The 17,442-nt window shown below is 46.3% G+C and overlaps 1 protein-coding gene across 1 annotated transcript in view; it reads right to left on the bottom strand.

Moving 5' to 3' along the window:
* Ostm1 (osteoclastogenesis associated transmembrane protein 1) overlaps positions 1-15,942 on the bottom strand; it is a 29,379-nt gene extending 13,437 nt beyond the window's left edge. The window contains exons 1-2 of the mRNA XM_041655004.1: positions 15,463-15,942; positions 8,166-8,280 (exon numbers count right to left, since the gene is read on the bottom strand). Coding sequence (XP_041510938.1) covers positions 8,166-8,280; positions 15,463-15,876 — 529 coding nt within the window. The 5' untranslated portion in view covers positions 15,877-15,942. The remainder of the gene's footprint in view (positions 1-8,165; positions 8,281-15,462) is intronic.
* Between the last annotated feature and the right edge of the window lie 1,500 nt (positions 15,943-17,442).

Below are 17,442 nucleotides of genomic sequence, written 5' to 3'. Positions count from 1 at the left end.
ATCTGTCTGCTGCTGAGCCAGCACTTTCAAACTCTGCAGGGTAACACATATGTGCAGGCATTGACATCTACAGTCTAAACAGTTAACTCAGCACTCAAGAGTCAGCTGCATGCTAAGGCTCCTCCTCCAGCACCCACAAGAACCTAACACCTCCAGGGATTCGGGAAGTCATTGTCACCTGGTCAGAAAGAAGGAACCTGAACTTGGGTAAGAGGGCAGGACAGCCAGCACTTTAACTTCTCTGTTGTAAACTCTGAGACATTGGAAGCCGACGCTCACATGACTAGAGGTCAGCTGGAATCCAGTAGATTCACAGACAGGCAGAGAGACCCTCCTGCACACACTTGGGCAGGCCCCTCTGCACCAGTGAACATGGATGGGGTCCTCTTGGTGAGCCTGTCCTAGATGTTGCCTCTTTGAGCCCGAGAATCTACAGTCTCTAAAGTTTATCTTCTCAGACACATTAAGTCCAGTTCTAGTTGCTTGTCAATCATTTACAAAGAGATGGCTCCCTTTGCCGATGAGTGAACTATACCAGAGAAAGAAGGTGTACACCAAGACTACATACAAGTCAGTAAGAGAAAAGTGTACACCAAGACTACACACAAGTCAGTAAGCCAAAATGCCAGATGCATCTCCACACACCTGTATTTCCTGAAGCACAGCATTCTTCTTTACTAATTAAGTATTCATTATTCCATACGTCAGCATCCACAAAGCTTAAATACTAAAATCTTTTTGTTGTTGCTGTCGTTTGTTTTGTTGAGATACGGTTTTCCCTGTGTAGCCCAGGCTATCCTGAAACCCACTCTGTAGATCAGGCTGGCCTTGAAGTCAGAAATCCACCCACTTCCTGAGTGCTGAGATTAAAGCTGTAGGCTCCCAGGCCTTGTCTACTAAATTCTTTTTAAAGTAATAAATAATATAAGCTCTGTTTACATGCTATGTTATTAACATGAAGTAGCCTTGGCTCCTTTTAGGGATCAGGTAAAATAGATAAAAACAAAAATAAGCACAGTTAAACTCAGAGAACATTCGAATATCTGGCTAACAGTCTTCAGCTTGGGGATTAGTGTCTCACAGGAGTTCTGGAAGCATAGGATCATCCACAGCAAGCGGACACCAGTGTCAGGAGTCTTGCTGTGCGTGGCATGCACAGCAAAGATGGCAGGAGGGTGGCCCTATGCACACACAGCAGCAGCACAGCTGCTCTGACAGCTCTGGCAGCTTCTTCTGTGCAAGAAACACAAGTAACATGAGATTAGGACCACTGGCTGTTCTCTCAGAGGTCCTGAGTTCAATTCCCCGCAACCACATGGCAGCTCACAACCATCTGTTGTGAGCTCACCATCTATAATGAGATCTGATGCACTCTTGGCAGATAGAAATGTATGCAGACAGAACACTGTATACATAATAAAAATAGACAACTCTTTAAAAAATAACTTCTTTATAAAATTATTTATAAAGAAAGCCTCTCCGAGGAACAAAAGGATCTAATCTCTTCTGTTTTACAGCCATTTTCTTTTCACTTAAAATAATTGGGAAATTAAATGAAAAGCTAATCGAGCCGGATGGTCTGATTAAGTGCTGCGCTGGCACAGTATGGTTTTCCCAGTGACTGGTAGGCAGTGGTGTTACAAAGCACAAAGGAGTTCACTTATACAAGGAGGTTAAACATGTCTTCATTATTAGAAGCACCCTGACTTTTGATTCAAAACAAAGGAACTCTAGTAAATCCCCTTATCTACTGGGGAGAATGGGGAACCTAAGGTTGTACACAGTCAGAAGCTACACAGTTTAGAAATTAGGAAGCAGTGAAGGTGGCGACGACAAAGGTCTCTGTGAGCACGGAGTGAAGTGGTCATTGTGCTTCGGCCTCATCTCAGATAATCAAAGGAGCCTCATCAAAGGCAGATTAGCACAGCTTCTGTCTCCACGAGGACGTGGGTATCAGCTCAAGAGGCCTTTTTCAGGGCGCAGAGGATTCCAGTCAAAACCTCACACAGAAACTGGCTAAAGTACTACAACAGAATTGTGTGGATTCTGTCTTCCATCCCCAGGGCTGAGGACTGAACCTGCTCCCCCTATATAGCTAGCAAAGCACTCTGTCACTGAGCTATGCTTCTAGTCCCGAGTACCTTAGCGGCAGGGGCCGCACTCCTTTTACCTCCCTGTCCCGGCCTCCTGAGTGCTGGGATTCCAGGTGTGCCCCACCAAGACCACTCACCTTTACAGATGTGGTATCTACTAGGAGTCTGCCTCCAGATCTCTAATGATTTGCAACGATTTTCCAAGATTTATTTATGTACATGAGTGTTTTGCCTGTACACATTGTATATGTGGTGTGCGTGTGTGCGTGTGCGTGTGTGTGTGTGTTGCCCAAGGAGGTTAGAAGATGTCAGATTCTGTGGCGGAAAGGTGTGAGCTACCTGTGAGTGCTGGGAACCAAACCCAGGTCCTGAGAACTGAACTGGGCCCTCTACAAGAGCAGCAACGGCTCTTAGCCTCTGAGCCCCCTCTTCAGCCCATCCCTGCTGCTTTAAAAGTGGTTTTATGTTGGCACATCCCTATAAGCCCAGCAGCATTCAGGGAACTAAGACAGGAGGAGCACGAATTAATTCTGGGAAGCTGAGACAGGAGGCTTGTGAGCCCATGCCCAAGGCCAGCCTGAGACACACAGACACCTGACTCACTACAAACAATACAGGTTGCCCACGGAGAAAGGGTCATTTGCAGGGGCTGGTGACATGGCTGAGAAGGTAAAGATGCTTGCTGCCAAGCCTGACAACCTGAGTTGGGGTCCTAGGCACCCACAGGATTGAAGGAGAGGATGAACATCATGGAGAACAATGATCCCCGCTTTCTGAAAAGTTGAGCAGGCTTCAGAAAATACAGACTAAACAGTGAGAGTGTTGTAATTAGGTTTAAAAATCTGAAAACTATCTAAAAATTATACAAAGAAGGGCTTTTCCACATAGACAGCACCTGACAAAGAAGGATTCTGCCTGGCAGCCCCTCTGATCCAGCAGCATGTTTACTGCTAATGGTTTTGTCACGAATACTTTAGTTGAAGGCTAGTTTCCCTTTGATGAATCAGGATGCTCTTCAAGATCACAAGGCGCTTCGGTGGCAACATCACGCTCATAATATACCAGCCAGGACACTGGAATTACAGGCAGCCTCTAAAGAAAGAGTGCATTTCCAGGGGTTGGCGACAGGGCTTTAGAGGGTAAAGGTGAGCTGAGTTGGGGTCCAAGGGACCCGCGTGATGGACGGAGAGAACTGACTCCTGTTTCATAGTGCAGGTGAGTAAAGGTTTGGCTCAGGAACTTGCTATAGCTTTTACTTCACACATGTTTAACACTTTGGCTTTTGAACTCTGCTTCCAGCAGGTATACACCCTACACAGCAGGATGGAGAAGAACACTTGCAACCTTCCCACCCTGCCCCCATCTATTCCTGACTCTTCACCTGCCATTCACACATGCCCTCACCTTCTCACCTCACACACGGGGCTCTGTGTGAAGCTCACAGGGGAATGGGGTGAGAGACCCTTTCACAACCCTGCTCACTCCCATTTCCTTCTTCATCCAGATTCCCAGTGTCTCGTTAGACTGTGGAACACAAGCAAGAATGCTTTGTGACATTCTGATAAGTGAGATTTCTCTCTTGGAGCTGGAGACCCAACCCTGGGCCTCAGGCAAGCACGCTGCCACTTGCCTAAGCCCCAACCACTATAAATATCTTTAAAATTTCTAAAAATTCTTTTTAAATGTTTCAGATATCTTCATGAGTTAGGTGTGCAGAGAGCATAATTAGAAGGGCTTATACACTTGGTGAAGAGTCTAGTTTAAAATGATTACACTAGATGCCAGCCACGAAAACAGAAAGCAGTAAAAAAAACTTAAGGAATTAATCTGGGACCAGATAACAATAATAATAACCAAAAAAAAAAAAAGAAAGAAAGAAAAAGGAAGAGGAAAAAATGCTACTATTGAATAAAGCAAAAAACAAAAAAAAATGAAATTTATTGGGTCCAATCTCTTAAAGCTATTTCAATTCCATTTAAAAGTCAGTCTAGAAATTGTGAAACATTTTAAAATAGGATTAAAACAACAAATGAGAAGTCAGTTTTAATGCACAATCCTGGAAAATAAAACATTTGGCCCCTCTGACTGCATCTGACACAGAAATGCCATATTCTGGACATCCTGAGGAGCTTCTGAGTGTTCTAGATAGCTCTGAATGGGAATTAGACGCATGCAGCATACAGTTGAAAGCAGGTAAATGCGAATTTAGTGAAAATGGAGCCCTCGTTTCCTGTCCCTCAGCTGACCTACTTCCACTCCCTAAAACACATCCGCACCTTTAATTCTTTCGCCTGGCTTGTTAATTAATTCTAATTAGGCAATAATAACCTCTTGAACAACTTGTTTCTAACCGCTTAGAGGTGCATTCCTCAGAAGTTCAGTCAAAGCAATATTTTCAAGATAGGATGGTTCAGAGAACAAAAGAACACACAGCTGCGACCCCAGCACCTGGGAGTGGGAGGGCAGGAGGACCAGGAGTTCACATGCATACAACTACAACTTCAGCACCTGGGTGAGGGCAGGAGGACCAGGAGGTCACATGCACACAACGGTGACCCCAGGACCTGGGGGGGGGGGCAGGAGGTCACGTGCACACAACTGTGACCCCAGGACCTGGGGGGGCGGGCAGGAGGACCAGGAGGTCACGTGCACACAACTACAACTCCAGGACCTGGGGGCGCGGGCAGGAGGACCAGGAGGTCACGTGCACACAACTACAAGTCCAGCACCTGGGGGTGGGGGCAGGAGAACCAGGAGGTCACGTGCATACAACTACAACCCCAATACCTGGGAGTAGGGGCAGGAGAACCAGCTGTGAATACATAGTGAGTTTGAGGCCAGTGTGGACTCCATGAAACCCTATCTTAAAAAATAAATTGTTATAAATCTCATCCAGAAGCTAGAGATTTAGCACTTAAGAACACTGGCTGCTTTTCCTTCTAGAGGACCCAGTTCTGATTCCCAACACTCACTTGGTGGCTTACAACCATCTTTAACTCTTGTCCCAGGAGATCTAATGCCTTCCTCTGGCTTCCTAGGACACCAGGCACAACATGTGGTATATGTACATATGAGCAGGCAAAAACTTGGTGTGGGAAGTCCTTCTGGATATGTGTTGTTTTTATTGGTTAATAAAGAAACTGCTTTCAACCAATAGATTAACAGAATTTAGCCAGGCTGGAAGAGATATATAGGGAGAGAGTAGGCAGAGTCAGGGAGAAACCATGTAGTCTCTCCCATAAGCCACAGCCATGTGGCAATACACAGATTAATAGAAATGGGTTAGTTTAGGATATAAGAGCTAGCTATTGGCCAAACAGTATTGCAAATGATATAGTTTCTGTGTGTTTATTGCGGGACCAGGTGGGACAGAAACCCCTTCCAACAAAAACTCATAAACATAAAATAAAAATAATTTCAAAAGTCCCATTTAAAAACAGTTCTAGTATTATTCTCTGTGTGTGTTTACATATGTGTGCAGTGTACATATGTGGAGGCCATTAGGAGTCTATCACTATCCCCCTTCTTTATTGGCACAGTCTCTCACTGATCCCAGAGATCACTGATTGGCTAGTCTGCTGGCTCATGAGCTCCTAGCACCTCCCAGGGCCTCCAAGTGGCTCCCAGAGCTTTAAGTGCACAGAGTCATAAAAAAAAAAAAAAAAAAAAAAAAAAAAAGAGCCTGTTTTTTCCACACAGGCAGTGGCGATTTGAGCTCAGATCTTTATGTTTGCAGAGCAAACATTTTACCAACTGAGCCATCTCCCCAGCCTCCTACATATATTTTGTTTGTCTGTTCTCTATTTTGAGATCTCTCATGTAGCCCAGGATGGCCTTAAACTCGCTATGTAGATGAGGGTGACTTTGATCTTCTGATCTTCCTGCCTCCACAGCCATGTGCTAGGGTCACAGCCATGTGTCACCATGCTCACTCTATGTAGTGCTGGAGAAGGAGTCCAGGACTTCATGCACTTTAGGCAAGCACTCTGCTGAGGTAGCTACATCTTCAATCCCTAGGTGATTTTTAAAAAGGCTCTTCAGTCTGTTCATACTAGTAATTTTCAACTTTAGCTGTGGTGGTGACAAATCCCTATGACCCAAACATTTGGGAGGTGAATGCAGGAGAACAACATTGAGCCCAGGCTAGCCCAGTGACATCACATGAAGCGGTTGCTAAAATTAACAGCCTGGTGCTTCACACCTGTGATCCAGTACATGGGTGTGGAAGCATGGGGGGGGGGGGGAGATCTGGAGTTCAAGGTCATCCTTAGATATATACCAAGTTCAAGGTCAGCCTGGCCTATATAAGAAATAGCTAAAAAGAAAAAAAAAGTTCTGTCAGCTAAGCCCTTTTTATCAATTTCCAGAAGCAATGAAATAATACAAAATGAAGAGCCAGCAGTCAGCACAGCATGATATACTGACAAGGGGGAAAGACACGGAGAGTAAAAGTGTAAACGATGCTTTGGGGTTTGTTTTGTTTTGTTTTTCTTTTTTTTTTATTGAAAAAAAAAATTTCCGCCTCCTCCCAGTCTCCCATTTCCCTCCCCCTTCTCCCACTCCTCTTGGTCCAGTGGCACATGTTGTTATGTTAATTCTAGTTCTCTGAAGGCTGAAACAGAAAGATCTTGAGTTTGAGGGTAGCCTGAGCTACAATAGCAAATTCAAGGCCAGCCTAGGTTACATAGCAAAAGAGCCATACAAAAACAACAAAAAATTTTTTAGCCAGGCATGTTTGTTGGGAGACAGGGGCCAGCCTGGCTTATATAGTGAATTCCAGTCTAGCCAGGGCTACGTAATGAAACCTGTCTGAGAAGAAAAAACATTTTTTAAACCTGATGTTACAGGTTTGAATCTAGATACTCTCCATAAGCTCATGTGAACACTTGATCCCTATTTACAGAAGAAATTTTCACCCAAAAAAAGTACAGTTTGGGGGCCACGGAATATTTACGGGGTGGGGTCTCGCTGGTAGACATAGGGGCTGGCCTTTGAAGGTTATTCCAGGACAGTTCTCTGCTGCTTGTCTGCAATCACATGACACCTGCCTGCAGTCTCCTTACTGAAGGGCTAACAGGCCCAAGCATTGCAAACATGGCACCAGCAGGTTTTGCCCTCTCTCCTCCTTGTCTCCTTGTCAACCATTACAGTCCCCAAGGTCTATTCCCTTATTTGGCCACTTCCTTAAGCCTAACTAAAACTCTGTGGTCCAGCTACTAAATTCATTACTTGGCTAGGCTGGCTAACCTGTCCAACTAGGACTTACCAGTTCAACTCACCTCGCACAGACTTCCCTCTTCCTCCTTAAAACCCACTCCTGCAGAGACACCTGCTGTCTGCCTTTGCCCACTCCAGAGACAGCTCCCCACCCCACCCCAGCCTCCAGGCCAATAAGTCTCCTCTGTGTGAGAACCTGGTGTCTGGGTGTGTCTGCCCACTCTGAAGCCCCTGCAGTGATGACCTGCCACCTTCCATTCTGGTCCCATGGAAAAAGCCATCCTGCCACTCCTCCCCCTCCAGGATGGACTAAAACCTCTGCAACCATGAACCAAAACAGACCTTTCTCTTCACGGCCTGTTTCTGCCAGGCACTGTCACAACAATGAGAGGTGTTAACTGTCCCAAACCCAACAGCAAACAAACACCTGTCTGACCTCAGAGCCCGTAGATCTGCTACACAATTCTAACTACCAGAACTCACCCTGGCAGCAATGTCTAATACACGGTGACCCCAGTGACAGCGCCTTCAACTCTAGTGACAATAGATTGCCTAATTTCAGCCGCCCTAAAGCTCAGTGAGATCAAATGTGACACATCACTGCAGCAGAGACACGGAGAACTGCAGCAGAGACACGGAGCCCCGCAGCAGAGACAAGGAACACTAGAGCAGAGACACGGAGCACCGCAGCAGAGACACGGAGCACCGCGGCAGAGACACGGAGCACCGCGGCAGAGACACGGAGCACCGCGGCAGAGACACGGAACCCCGCGGCAGATACCGAGCCCCGCGGCAGAGACACGGAGCCCCGCAGCAGAGACACGGAGCACCGCGGCAGAGACATGGAGCACTCACTTGCACAGTTCGCCTCCTGCCACGTGGTACTGAAAAATTCAGAGACCGTCAGGACTATTTGCATTCTGTCTGCCATCAGGAGACTTCTGGCACAGTTCGGGCTCTCTGAGGAGTTCTGGAACAATAAGAAAGGAAAAAACGGGAAGAAATACTCTGAGGATTTAGACTTTCCAACAACTCCAAAAGTCATAAAACAATTAAAATACATATTATAAACCATTTAAGATTTTGTCTGATAGGACCTGATGATAACAGCAGTAATAATAAAAATGGCAGGGAGACAAGTTTCTATCTAACATTTATTTTTTGCTGGGTCCATGTAGAAAGGAAGAAACACCTGCGTAACTGCTGAGCCGCCTCTCCAGCCCCCTTTGCTTCTGTGATGGAGCTCAACTTCTTCATTCCCGCTTGTGACTGTGTCACAGTCTCTTACTTTGCACAGGAAAAATTCCAGAATGTAGCAATGGGTGTCTCTGGATGACAGCAAGACAAATCTGATTTTCACTTTTGCTTCTCTTCAACTGCTTAAGTTTTTTCTACAGTAAATGATTCTTTTAAATCTGTGAGCAAATGTTCACAAATCCTTTGGCTTCACCTTTTGGGAAATGCTTTGGTCCAAAGGCTAGTATTCTGCCAGAAAATCCAGTAATTCATCCTTATAACATCCAAGAGTTTGTACTCGAATAGAAAAACATGTCTTCCAAGGACAATTTATCAAGAAAGAAACTCGTGCTATGCAGATAATAAAGCCGGGACCCTGATGTCTTGAACCTCAACTATTTCCTGTCTCTGTTGCCTCACAAGGGGCACTGAGTGTTGGCCCCTCCTTTCAAAGTCACTTAACTCCCACTGCTTACAGGCACCACAAGAATGCTGGCCTTCTGCAGACAGGGGATGTAGGAGAAAGCTGCCACACTGCTTCAAGAATCTGCCTGTAAACACAGACAGGTGAAAGAGACCAAGTGGGAAGACCAGGAAAAGAACTAGCCAGTCATTGCAGCAATGGGAGTATCACTGAGATTCATTTGGAAAGCTCATCCTCCATGTGTAGCACCTCACTAAGACGCACCTAAGAGAGCGCTTGCTTTTGTTATCTTTATTTTTTAACATTTATTTAGTATGTGGTGTGTGGGTAGGACAGAGGACAACCTATGCATCAGTTCTCTCCGGCCACTGTGTAGGTCCCCGGGATTGCCCTTACCTAACTAAGCCATCTCAGGGTTCCTTTTTTGGAACTGTTTCGGAGAAATAGCAATAAATAAAACATATTTATCCTTGTTTTTGTTGTGCATATGTATATGTGAGTTGTGTGTGTGTGTGTTACATGCACAGTTGCCTGCACACAGGTAGATGCTGGCAGAGGCCAGAGGCCATCAGGCATCCTTCCTTACTCTCTTGAGACAGGCTCTCTCACTAACCCTGGAACTAGGCTTAGGCTGGTGGACAGTAGCCATCAGGCCCGGCAGTTTGCCTGTCTTTACTCCCCACGTCACTGGGGTTACAGGTGCATGCAGTCACACCTGCCTTTTTGCACGGGTGCTGAGGAATCAAACTAGCGCCTTTGTGCTTGTACGACAAGCAGTCTTACCCACTAAGCCATCCGTACAGCTCTTCCGTATTCTTTCATTATTTGTGTGGTCCTGGGGAACCACACATGTGCTTGGCCAGCACTCAAAGCCTGAGCTACATTTTCAACCTTTCCATCTTTCTTTTTTTCCTTTTGAGACAAGATCTTGCTATGCAACCCCAGGCTAACCTCTTGGCTCAACCTCCCCAGCCCTGGCACTACTATGTTTGTCTCCTTCATTGATTCTTCACTGGAGCTTGGCAGGGACTGGTAAGAGATGATGGTATGGGCAGCTGACCCAACTCCTCTGGAGCTCAACTTCACAAGCAAGGGTCCTACACTTCCCATATTAAATGAAATACATATATTCATCAAGGAGCACAAAGCCTGGCACACAGAACCTGGTAAGTGGTGTTTCACCTGGCTCCCGTGGTGCCAAACCCAGGTGCTCTCAGGAGCGTCTGTCTGTTTGGTGAGGTGCAGGCATGTAAGGTGCATCTTCACATGCAGCTGAGGCTCCTAAAAATCACTACGGGATGCGTGGGATGACTTCGTGGATGAAGACAGCTGCCATCAAGCCTAAGAGCCAGAGTTCAGTCCCTAGACCTTGTGGTGAAAAGAGGACTGATCCCCACAGTTGTCCTCTGCCCCCCCATACTTACATATATACATGACATAAAGAAAGATTGATTTATTTATTATGTATACAGTGTCTGCCTGCATGTTAGAGGAGGTCACCAGATCTCATTACAGATGGTTGTGAGTCACCATGCGGTTGCTGGGAATTGAACTCAGGACCTCTGGAAGAGTGGTCAGTGCTCTTAACCTCTGAGTCCCCTCCCTCTCAAATGTTCTTTTACATTTAAAGGGGGATACGATATAGATATGAATAATTTGCACTGGTATGGATTTTAAGGTCAATTTTGTTATATGTATATGTATTTCTGCTCTTGATTAAGGTATTGTGATTGTGTAGTTCATTTAAAAATGTAATGTATAATAGGAAATATAGGTTGTTAATGGATAATCATCTATAATAGTCAAGTTTGTAGTCATGTTAGTTAGATTTTCTAGATGTGCATAGATATATTTCAGATAGGCATTCTTCATATCTTTCAAGGACTACAGAATATGTCATTTAATGTTTTAATAACTTAGGGCTTTTCATGACAATGAGACACATCTGCTCCTGGCAGCACCAATCTACTTCAAGAGGAAGATGGGCATTGAAGAGGCTCCTTATGGAGTTGGTTAGCCATTTGGGCAAGAAACTGCTCTTGCCTGGACTGTTGGATAAACTGGACACAAAGAACCCACAGAGTGAGGACTGCTGAACTTGCCTAAAGGTGAGATGATCTTTCGGGGTTCCTGTTTCATGAAAGGGTCTGCGAGACATTCTGCAGGACACAAAAGAAAGTGACTGAGCTGACTTTGAATTTTCCTGCTTCATGGAAATGTCTGCTGGATACCATGGGCCTGAAGGCCAAAGATGGATGCCCCAACAGTACAGAGGAACTTTGGGTGACTGTCCAGACAGCGAGATGTCTCTGTCATTTCTAGAGTTTTGGAAGTTGCTTCGTCTTGTTTACTTAGGTAATATTATATCTTTCTGGAGTCTTTGATGGAGTTGAAGAATAGATAGTCAGTTATGGTTTTCCTTAATTATTATAAAAGATAAAGTAGATATAAATATTGTAACTGTAATTCTTATTTGATAACTGTTTTGTTATATGTAATTTTACTATGTTAAAGTTAAAGCCTTCCTTTTTGTTTAAACAGAAAAAGGGGAAATTGTATAGGAGGGCCATCTGTCTATGTGTTATTTTCATTGGTTAATAAAGAAACTGCCTTGGCCTTTTGATAGGCCAGCCCTTAGGTGGGTGGAGTAGACAGAACAGAATTCTGGGAGGAAGAAAGCAGAGTCAGGCAGACGCCATGAATCTCCGACCAGAGACGGACGTAGGTTAGGATCTTTCTCAGTAAGCCACCACCTCGTGTTGCTACACAGATTATTAGAAATGGGTTAGTCAAGATGTAAGAATTAGTCAATAAGAGGCTAGAACTAATGGGCCAGGCAGTGTTTAAATGAATACAGTTTCCATGTAATTATTTCAGGTAAAGCTAGCTGGGTGGGATGAAAAGCGGCCTGCTGCTCCTTTTACAACAGAAAGAGAACTCTGAAACAGAATAAAATGATCAGAGGATGAAATACAGCTGACGTTCAGTGTGCAGGCACTGTTCGGTAGCAGAGGGTGAAGGTGCAGCTGACGTTCAGTGTGCAGGCACTGTTTGGTAGTAGTGGGTACACTCTGAACATGGCAGCACTATGGATACGCTGGGACAAGGTTGGCAAAGTCCTTAAGACTCAGCCAAAAGAAAAACACTTTCTCAAGGCTGGAAAGAGGCTTAGCAATTGAGAGCACTGGCTGCTCCTCCAGAGGACCTGAGCTCGATTCCCAGCACCCACATGGTGGCTCACAACCTTCTGTCCCTCCAGTTCTAGGTGATCTGGGGTCTCCATAGGCACCAGGCAGCTGCAGGTGGCACACAGACTTACATATAGGCCGAACACCCACACACATAAAAGTATCTAAAAATTTTCTTTTAGAAAAATACTTTTACTTTTTTCTTTTTCTTGACAGTAGAAAGTTCTTGAAGATTTTTGGAAAGGGTGATAGAAAAAGCAGTCTGGGAATACACTTCCAGGTAACGATATTTAGAGGTGAATGTGGCGGGAAGACTGACCAGACACTTGCCCTAGTGTGAGTATGAGGAAAAGCTGAAGGTGAAAGCGAGGGTGGAGAGGAAGCAACAGCAACCCCGGAGGTGAGGCTGCTGTGATCAGGGTCCTGCACGAGTACCCCACTCGCCCCTCACACCTCAGACAGGTAGTGTCGACTGAGAGCCTGCTTCTCCCACCGTGCCACCTTCCATGGGGTACTTAACCTCTCGGAGGCTCAGTTTCTTACAGCATGGTATCTCCCTGTGGATACCTAGGTTTCCCATCTGGAAATCAATTCCTGCAGGACGGAAACTTCACGTGTCTTTGTTTTCTCAACACATAGCATAATGGCCCAAACAAGCTGGCCCTTGATTTATACTTGAAAATATGAGTATCCTGATCCATCATAATCAGAACCATCTGGCCGAAGCCTAGATACCAGGAATGCAGCCACCCACTCTCATCATGGCTGCCCCTGAGAAGTGGGATGAAGGCATCAAAACACACAAAAATCTACAACCCCATCTACATACCTTTTTTTACATCCATTTTGAATCTCTGCATTCCCTGAGATGTAGGTAACAATACCATCCTTACAAGAGAATTAAAACCTGCCAACACAATCATACTGGTTTCAGACTCTAAAATCCATGGCCCCTAGCTCCTGACCAATACAGACTTCCGGTCACAGGCTGCTTTGCTCAATTCTTTCTAGCCTTCACTACAACAAACTCTCCCGTCACAGAGTTCTTTAAACACACACATTTCCTGATAGGTCACAAGGTCAGACTCCCAAAGTACCCCCAGAAACCTAATAAATCCTGGGGTACACCGCAGAAACCAGCCTTCTGAGTATGCAGGCTGGGGAAGGCTTTCCCACCTCTTGTGACCACGTCACTCCTTCTTCACATTAGGGTGAGGAGATCCGGGGTCCCACATTACTGGTAGTACCTGAGGGCCAGATGGGTGAAGGAAGCGCCTGCAACCCTGGTCTGGAAATCTTCGGCTGGGCAGTAGGAGTTCATTCATGTATCTATTGGGTGACGGCCATAATTCTAATTACTAGAACTCAGGATTGCCTGGTTTTTGTTTTTGTTTTTAACCTCCTAACTTCACAGCACGTGCTTACTCGAGAAAATTTCTGCAGCCTCAAAGGCCCATCACGATTCAGGGGCACTGTGCCAATAATAGGTCTTGTTATTTAAGACAAAAAAGGCAACCTGGAAGTTATGAAGTTTGCAGGAAAACTGACAAAACTGAAAATTCATATCTTAAGCGAGGCAACCGAGGCACAAAGAGATAAACGCCCCATGTTCTCTCTCAGATACATAGCCTGGCTTTCAATGTTGATATCTGTGCATTAATGTGGAGTCAGTGTTGAGTAGGGGCCGGGGAATCAGAGAGGAGGCCACAAGAAGAGTCACAGAAAGAAGCTGAAGGGAGGGAGGGGAGGAGGCACGGGACCACAGATGACACAAGAGTACAAGGGGGCACACTGAGAGTGAGCGGTGGATATAAAGGGTGGGAGGGTGGACCAACCATGATTATGTGGGGGACCGCCAACCTGCTATTCTGTATGCTAATTTAAAATAAACTCAGGGGTTGGGCTCAGTTAGTAGCTTGAGGAGCCCGGACAAGGCACGGGTTTGAGCCCCTGCACTGCATGAAACCGGATCATAACGATCCATACCTGTGATCTCAGCACCTGGGCCACCCGGTAAGTTCAGGATCAGTTGGGGGGGGGGGGGGCATGAAACTTCATCACAAATTAATTAATTAATTAATTAATTAAAATAGAATGAAAAGGCATCCTAAGGACAACTTAATGAAACTGCTCAAAACCAAACATAACACTCCTGAGGGCAGGGACTTTAAAGTCACAGAGAAAAAAGTGAATCTGAAGAATACTGCACCTGAGCCTATTTACACCGCTGGAAAACCAGTTCTTTCCGCAAAGACTGACTCTGGGATTTACCTAATACAAATGAACCCATTACAAAAACAACGGATTCTGTCAAGTAACATCAGAATGGTTGAAAACAAGAGGAAGCTATAGGCAAATTTCTATTTAGTCAAGTCAATTTCGACTTACAAAGCCTTTTCAGGAGACTACTGGCCCCCTCAATAGAAAAGGAACTTTTCGGGGGGGGGGGGGGGGGAGGAGTCATTCCTGGTTTTCCTCTACCAGGCAACCTCGTGACTCTCACCTGGGCTGACAGTCTAATCCTTTCCTAGAGCATACAGAACTTAGAGGCAAAAACCGCGTCTTCCTCTTTTTGTTTGCCTTCATTAAACCCTTCACATTACCTTCCAAAAGCCCAGAAAAGCTCTCAACGTATCTAGAGGAGAACAGGCCGAGCATGTCCTAAAATGTTAACCCTCACTGACCACGAGCTATTACTATCTGCCAGCTCTCCGTGGCTCCCTCTATCCCCACTTTACGGATAAGAAAACAAGCAGAGTGTGTCACTAACTTGTCCGGAGTACAAGCTAATAAACGGTGGAACTGGACTCCTCGCCAGCAGGCTCCAGACTGTCTTAATAAAAATTAATTCCCATACCTCAACATGCAGCAACTGGGATTTGGGGGGGGGGGGAGGTAGCATTTAATAAAGAAGAAACTGATGTTTTGAAAAAAATAATGGTCACAGTGCTAGAAACTGGTAGCTCTGTGTATGTCCGCGGCAATGCTCAAACTTCTAATGACTAACAGTTTCGAAAGGGTCGTTTTTTGGAACTACGAACTGAGATGGGGAAGGAGGGGGCTGAAAAATAAGATAAGGGTAGGAGTGTTGGACTCCCTGCCCCCAAGAAGGCCACTCATATCTAACTGCAAATCAATCCAAGAAGACGTCCGCTGACAGCATCGAGGGAGGCAGCATTCTAAACCCCAGGCCCCTAAAGCCACCCGCCTGCTTCTGATCCCCCAACTCCACAAACAGTTCAATGACTTTTCCTTACTTCCCCAGCCCCCAAGCCACAGGCGCCTGGGCTGCTCCTCTACCCACCGCGATGTTTCGGTTGATGTTGTCCATCTTGCTGGCGACCTGTTGGAAGAGCGGGTAGCAGGTCTGGCAGAGGCGCACGGGCCGAGCGCTGCGCACCAGACACCCGGTCAGCTCGGCGCTGCTATTGGCGAAGTCCATCAGCAGCTCCCGGCACTCGGGCTCCAGATCCGGCAGGTCGGGGGGCAGCAGCGACAGCGGCCCCAGACCGCCACCCTGCAGCAGAGACAGGGTCAAGTCCTGCACCTCCAGCAGCTGCTGCTCCGATAGGAGATCCGCAAAGCCCGGGTGGCGACTGCTGCCGAAAGGGAGCGAGCCGAGGGCGTACCCCCACCGCAGCAGCTGCAGCAGCAGCAACGTCCGCTGCCACAGCGACCGCCACCCGCTGCGCCGCTCCAGCACCGCAGCCCGAGCCATCCCCTGGCCGGCCAGCACCAGATCGCTCACCGGGTTCCTCCGACTGCAGCCGCTTCCGGCTTCGGCCGGCGCAGGCCCCGAGTGGGGTCACGAGGTGCGTGCGTCACGGCCCCGCCCACCTGCCGCAGCGCCTGAGCTAGAACGCCAGGCCTGGGAACATCAGCTGAGATGCGGGTTCTGCAGGTCATCTCGGGCCTCTCTCCGGTGTACTCCAGGCCCTGAAATTCCCTGGGTTCTAGAAGCCTGAGGAGATTGTTCTGGTGGCTGGGCTCGTGGCCAGGGAGATTACTGTCGAATAAGCTCGACTGAGAAACCCCCGTAGGCAGGAGGGTTGGGGCAGGTGTTTATTTGCTGTCGGTTAGTATGTTTTTCTTCTCTAGAGAGTGACTAACATCTTTTGGCAGTTACTGGTTTTGGAAATTGAGGCTACCAGGCTTTAATTTTTTGAATTCTCAACTGTCTATCTGGACAGAACTTCCTGCATTGATGAATATAGTCCGCCTCTTAGTAATAGGGCGACCAACTGGCCGCATGTGGCTGCTGAGCCCTTGAATTGTAGTTACTACGATTATAGAACTGATTTTTCAGTTTCACTTGATTAAATGTAAATATCTGACTGGCGTCAGCTGTGCACGATACGGATCCGGGTAGGAATCATCAAGTTTGCTTGGAACTGAAAGGATTTCAGGGTGCCTCACTTGAGTGTTTGAAATCCTGGGAAATCCTGAGCAAGCCGCTCAACTTGAGACCCTCTTTCATTTGATTGCATGCTTGGGGGGATTTTATGAACCGCTCTAGCAGTGCAGGCCTGCAAAAAGAATTTATGCTCATGACTTAAAAGGCTTTTTTAAAAAAATAAGATCTCACCTAAGTAACACTTACTGGCCTGACCCACTATGTAGAACTACTTGGTCTCAAACTACAGAGATCCGCCTACCTCTTCCTCATGAGTGCTGGAATTAAAAGCATGCACCACCGTGCTGTGCTGGAAACCCATTTTCTGACAAGTGTATGATGAACGACTGAAGACTTTGGTAGAAGACTTCCCCCCAGCCCTTCTGTCGCACAATTTTCCAGGCTGAGATTATTGTTCTGTAAGTACTGACAATAACAACCACTGCACCAGCTCCCATGGTGGTTTGTTTCTGAAGGGTCTTGGACTTTTTACCCCCATCTGTTTGGTTAACATTTTGTGTGCCTAAGTTTGGTTATGATTGCTAAATTTTGTTTCATGTTTCCGTAACCCATAAACTGATGTTTTGTGTAACAATAAATGGACTTCCAAACAAAAAAACTAAGTTGTGGTCATTTCCTCCAATATTGTTACATAACTTTTATGTGTTTTTCCATGTATATAGCAATTACTTTTCTGATGCTGTAATAAAACGTCATGACCAAGGCAACTTATAGAAGCGTTTACTTTGGTTTATGGTTCCAGACAGCTAGAGCCTACAGTGGAGCAAAGGCCCAGCTGCAGGAGGAGGAACTGAGGGCTCACATGTTAAACCACAAGCACAGAGTTAGGGGAAGCTTTGAAACCTCAAAGCCTGCCCCTGCCCCCACGTG

This window comes from Microtus oregoni, unplaced genomic scaffold (assembly GCF_018167655.1).
Source record: "Microtus oregoni isolate MIOR12 unplaced genomic scaffold, Mior012 000006F_ref0000085, whole genome shotgun sequence".
In the NCBI taxonomy this organism is placed as follows: Eukaryota; Metazoa; Chordata; class Mammalia; order Rodentia; family Cricetidae; genus Microtus; species Microtus oregoni.
The sequence above is the reverse complement of the archived record's forward strand: the minus strand, read 5'-3'. Positions and strand labels throughout refer to the sequence as shown.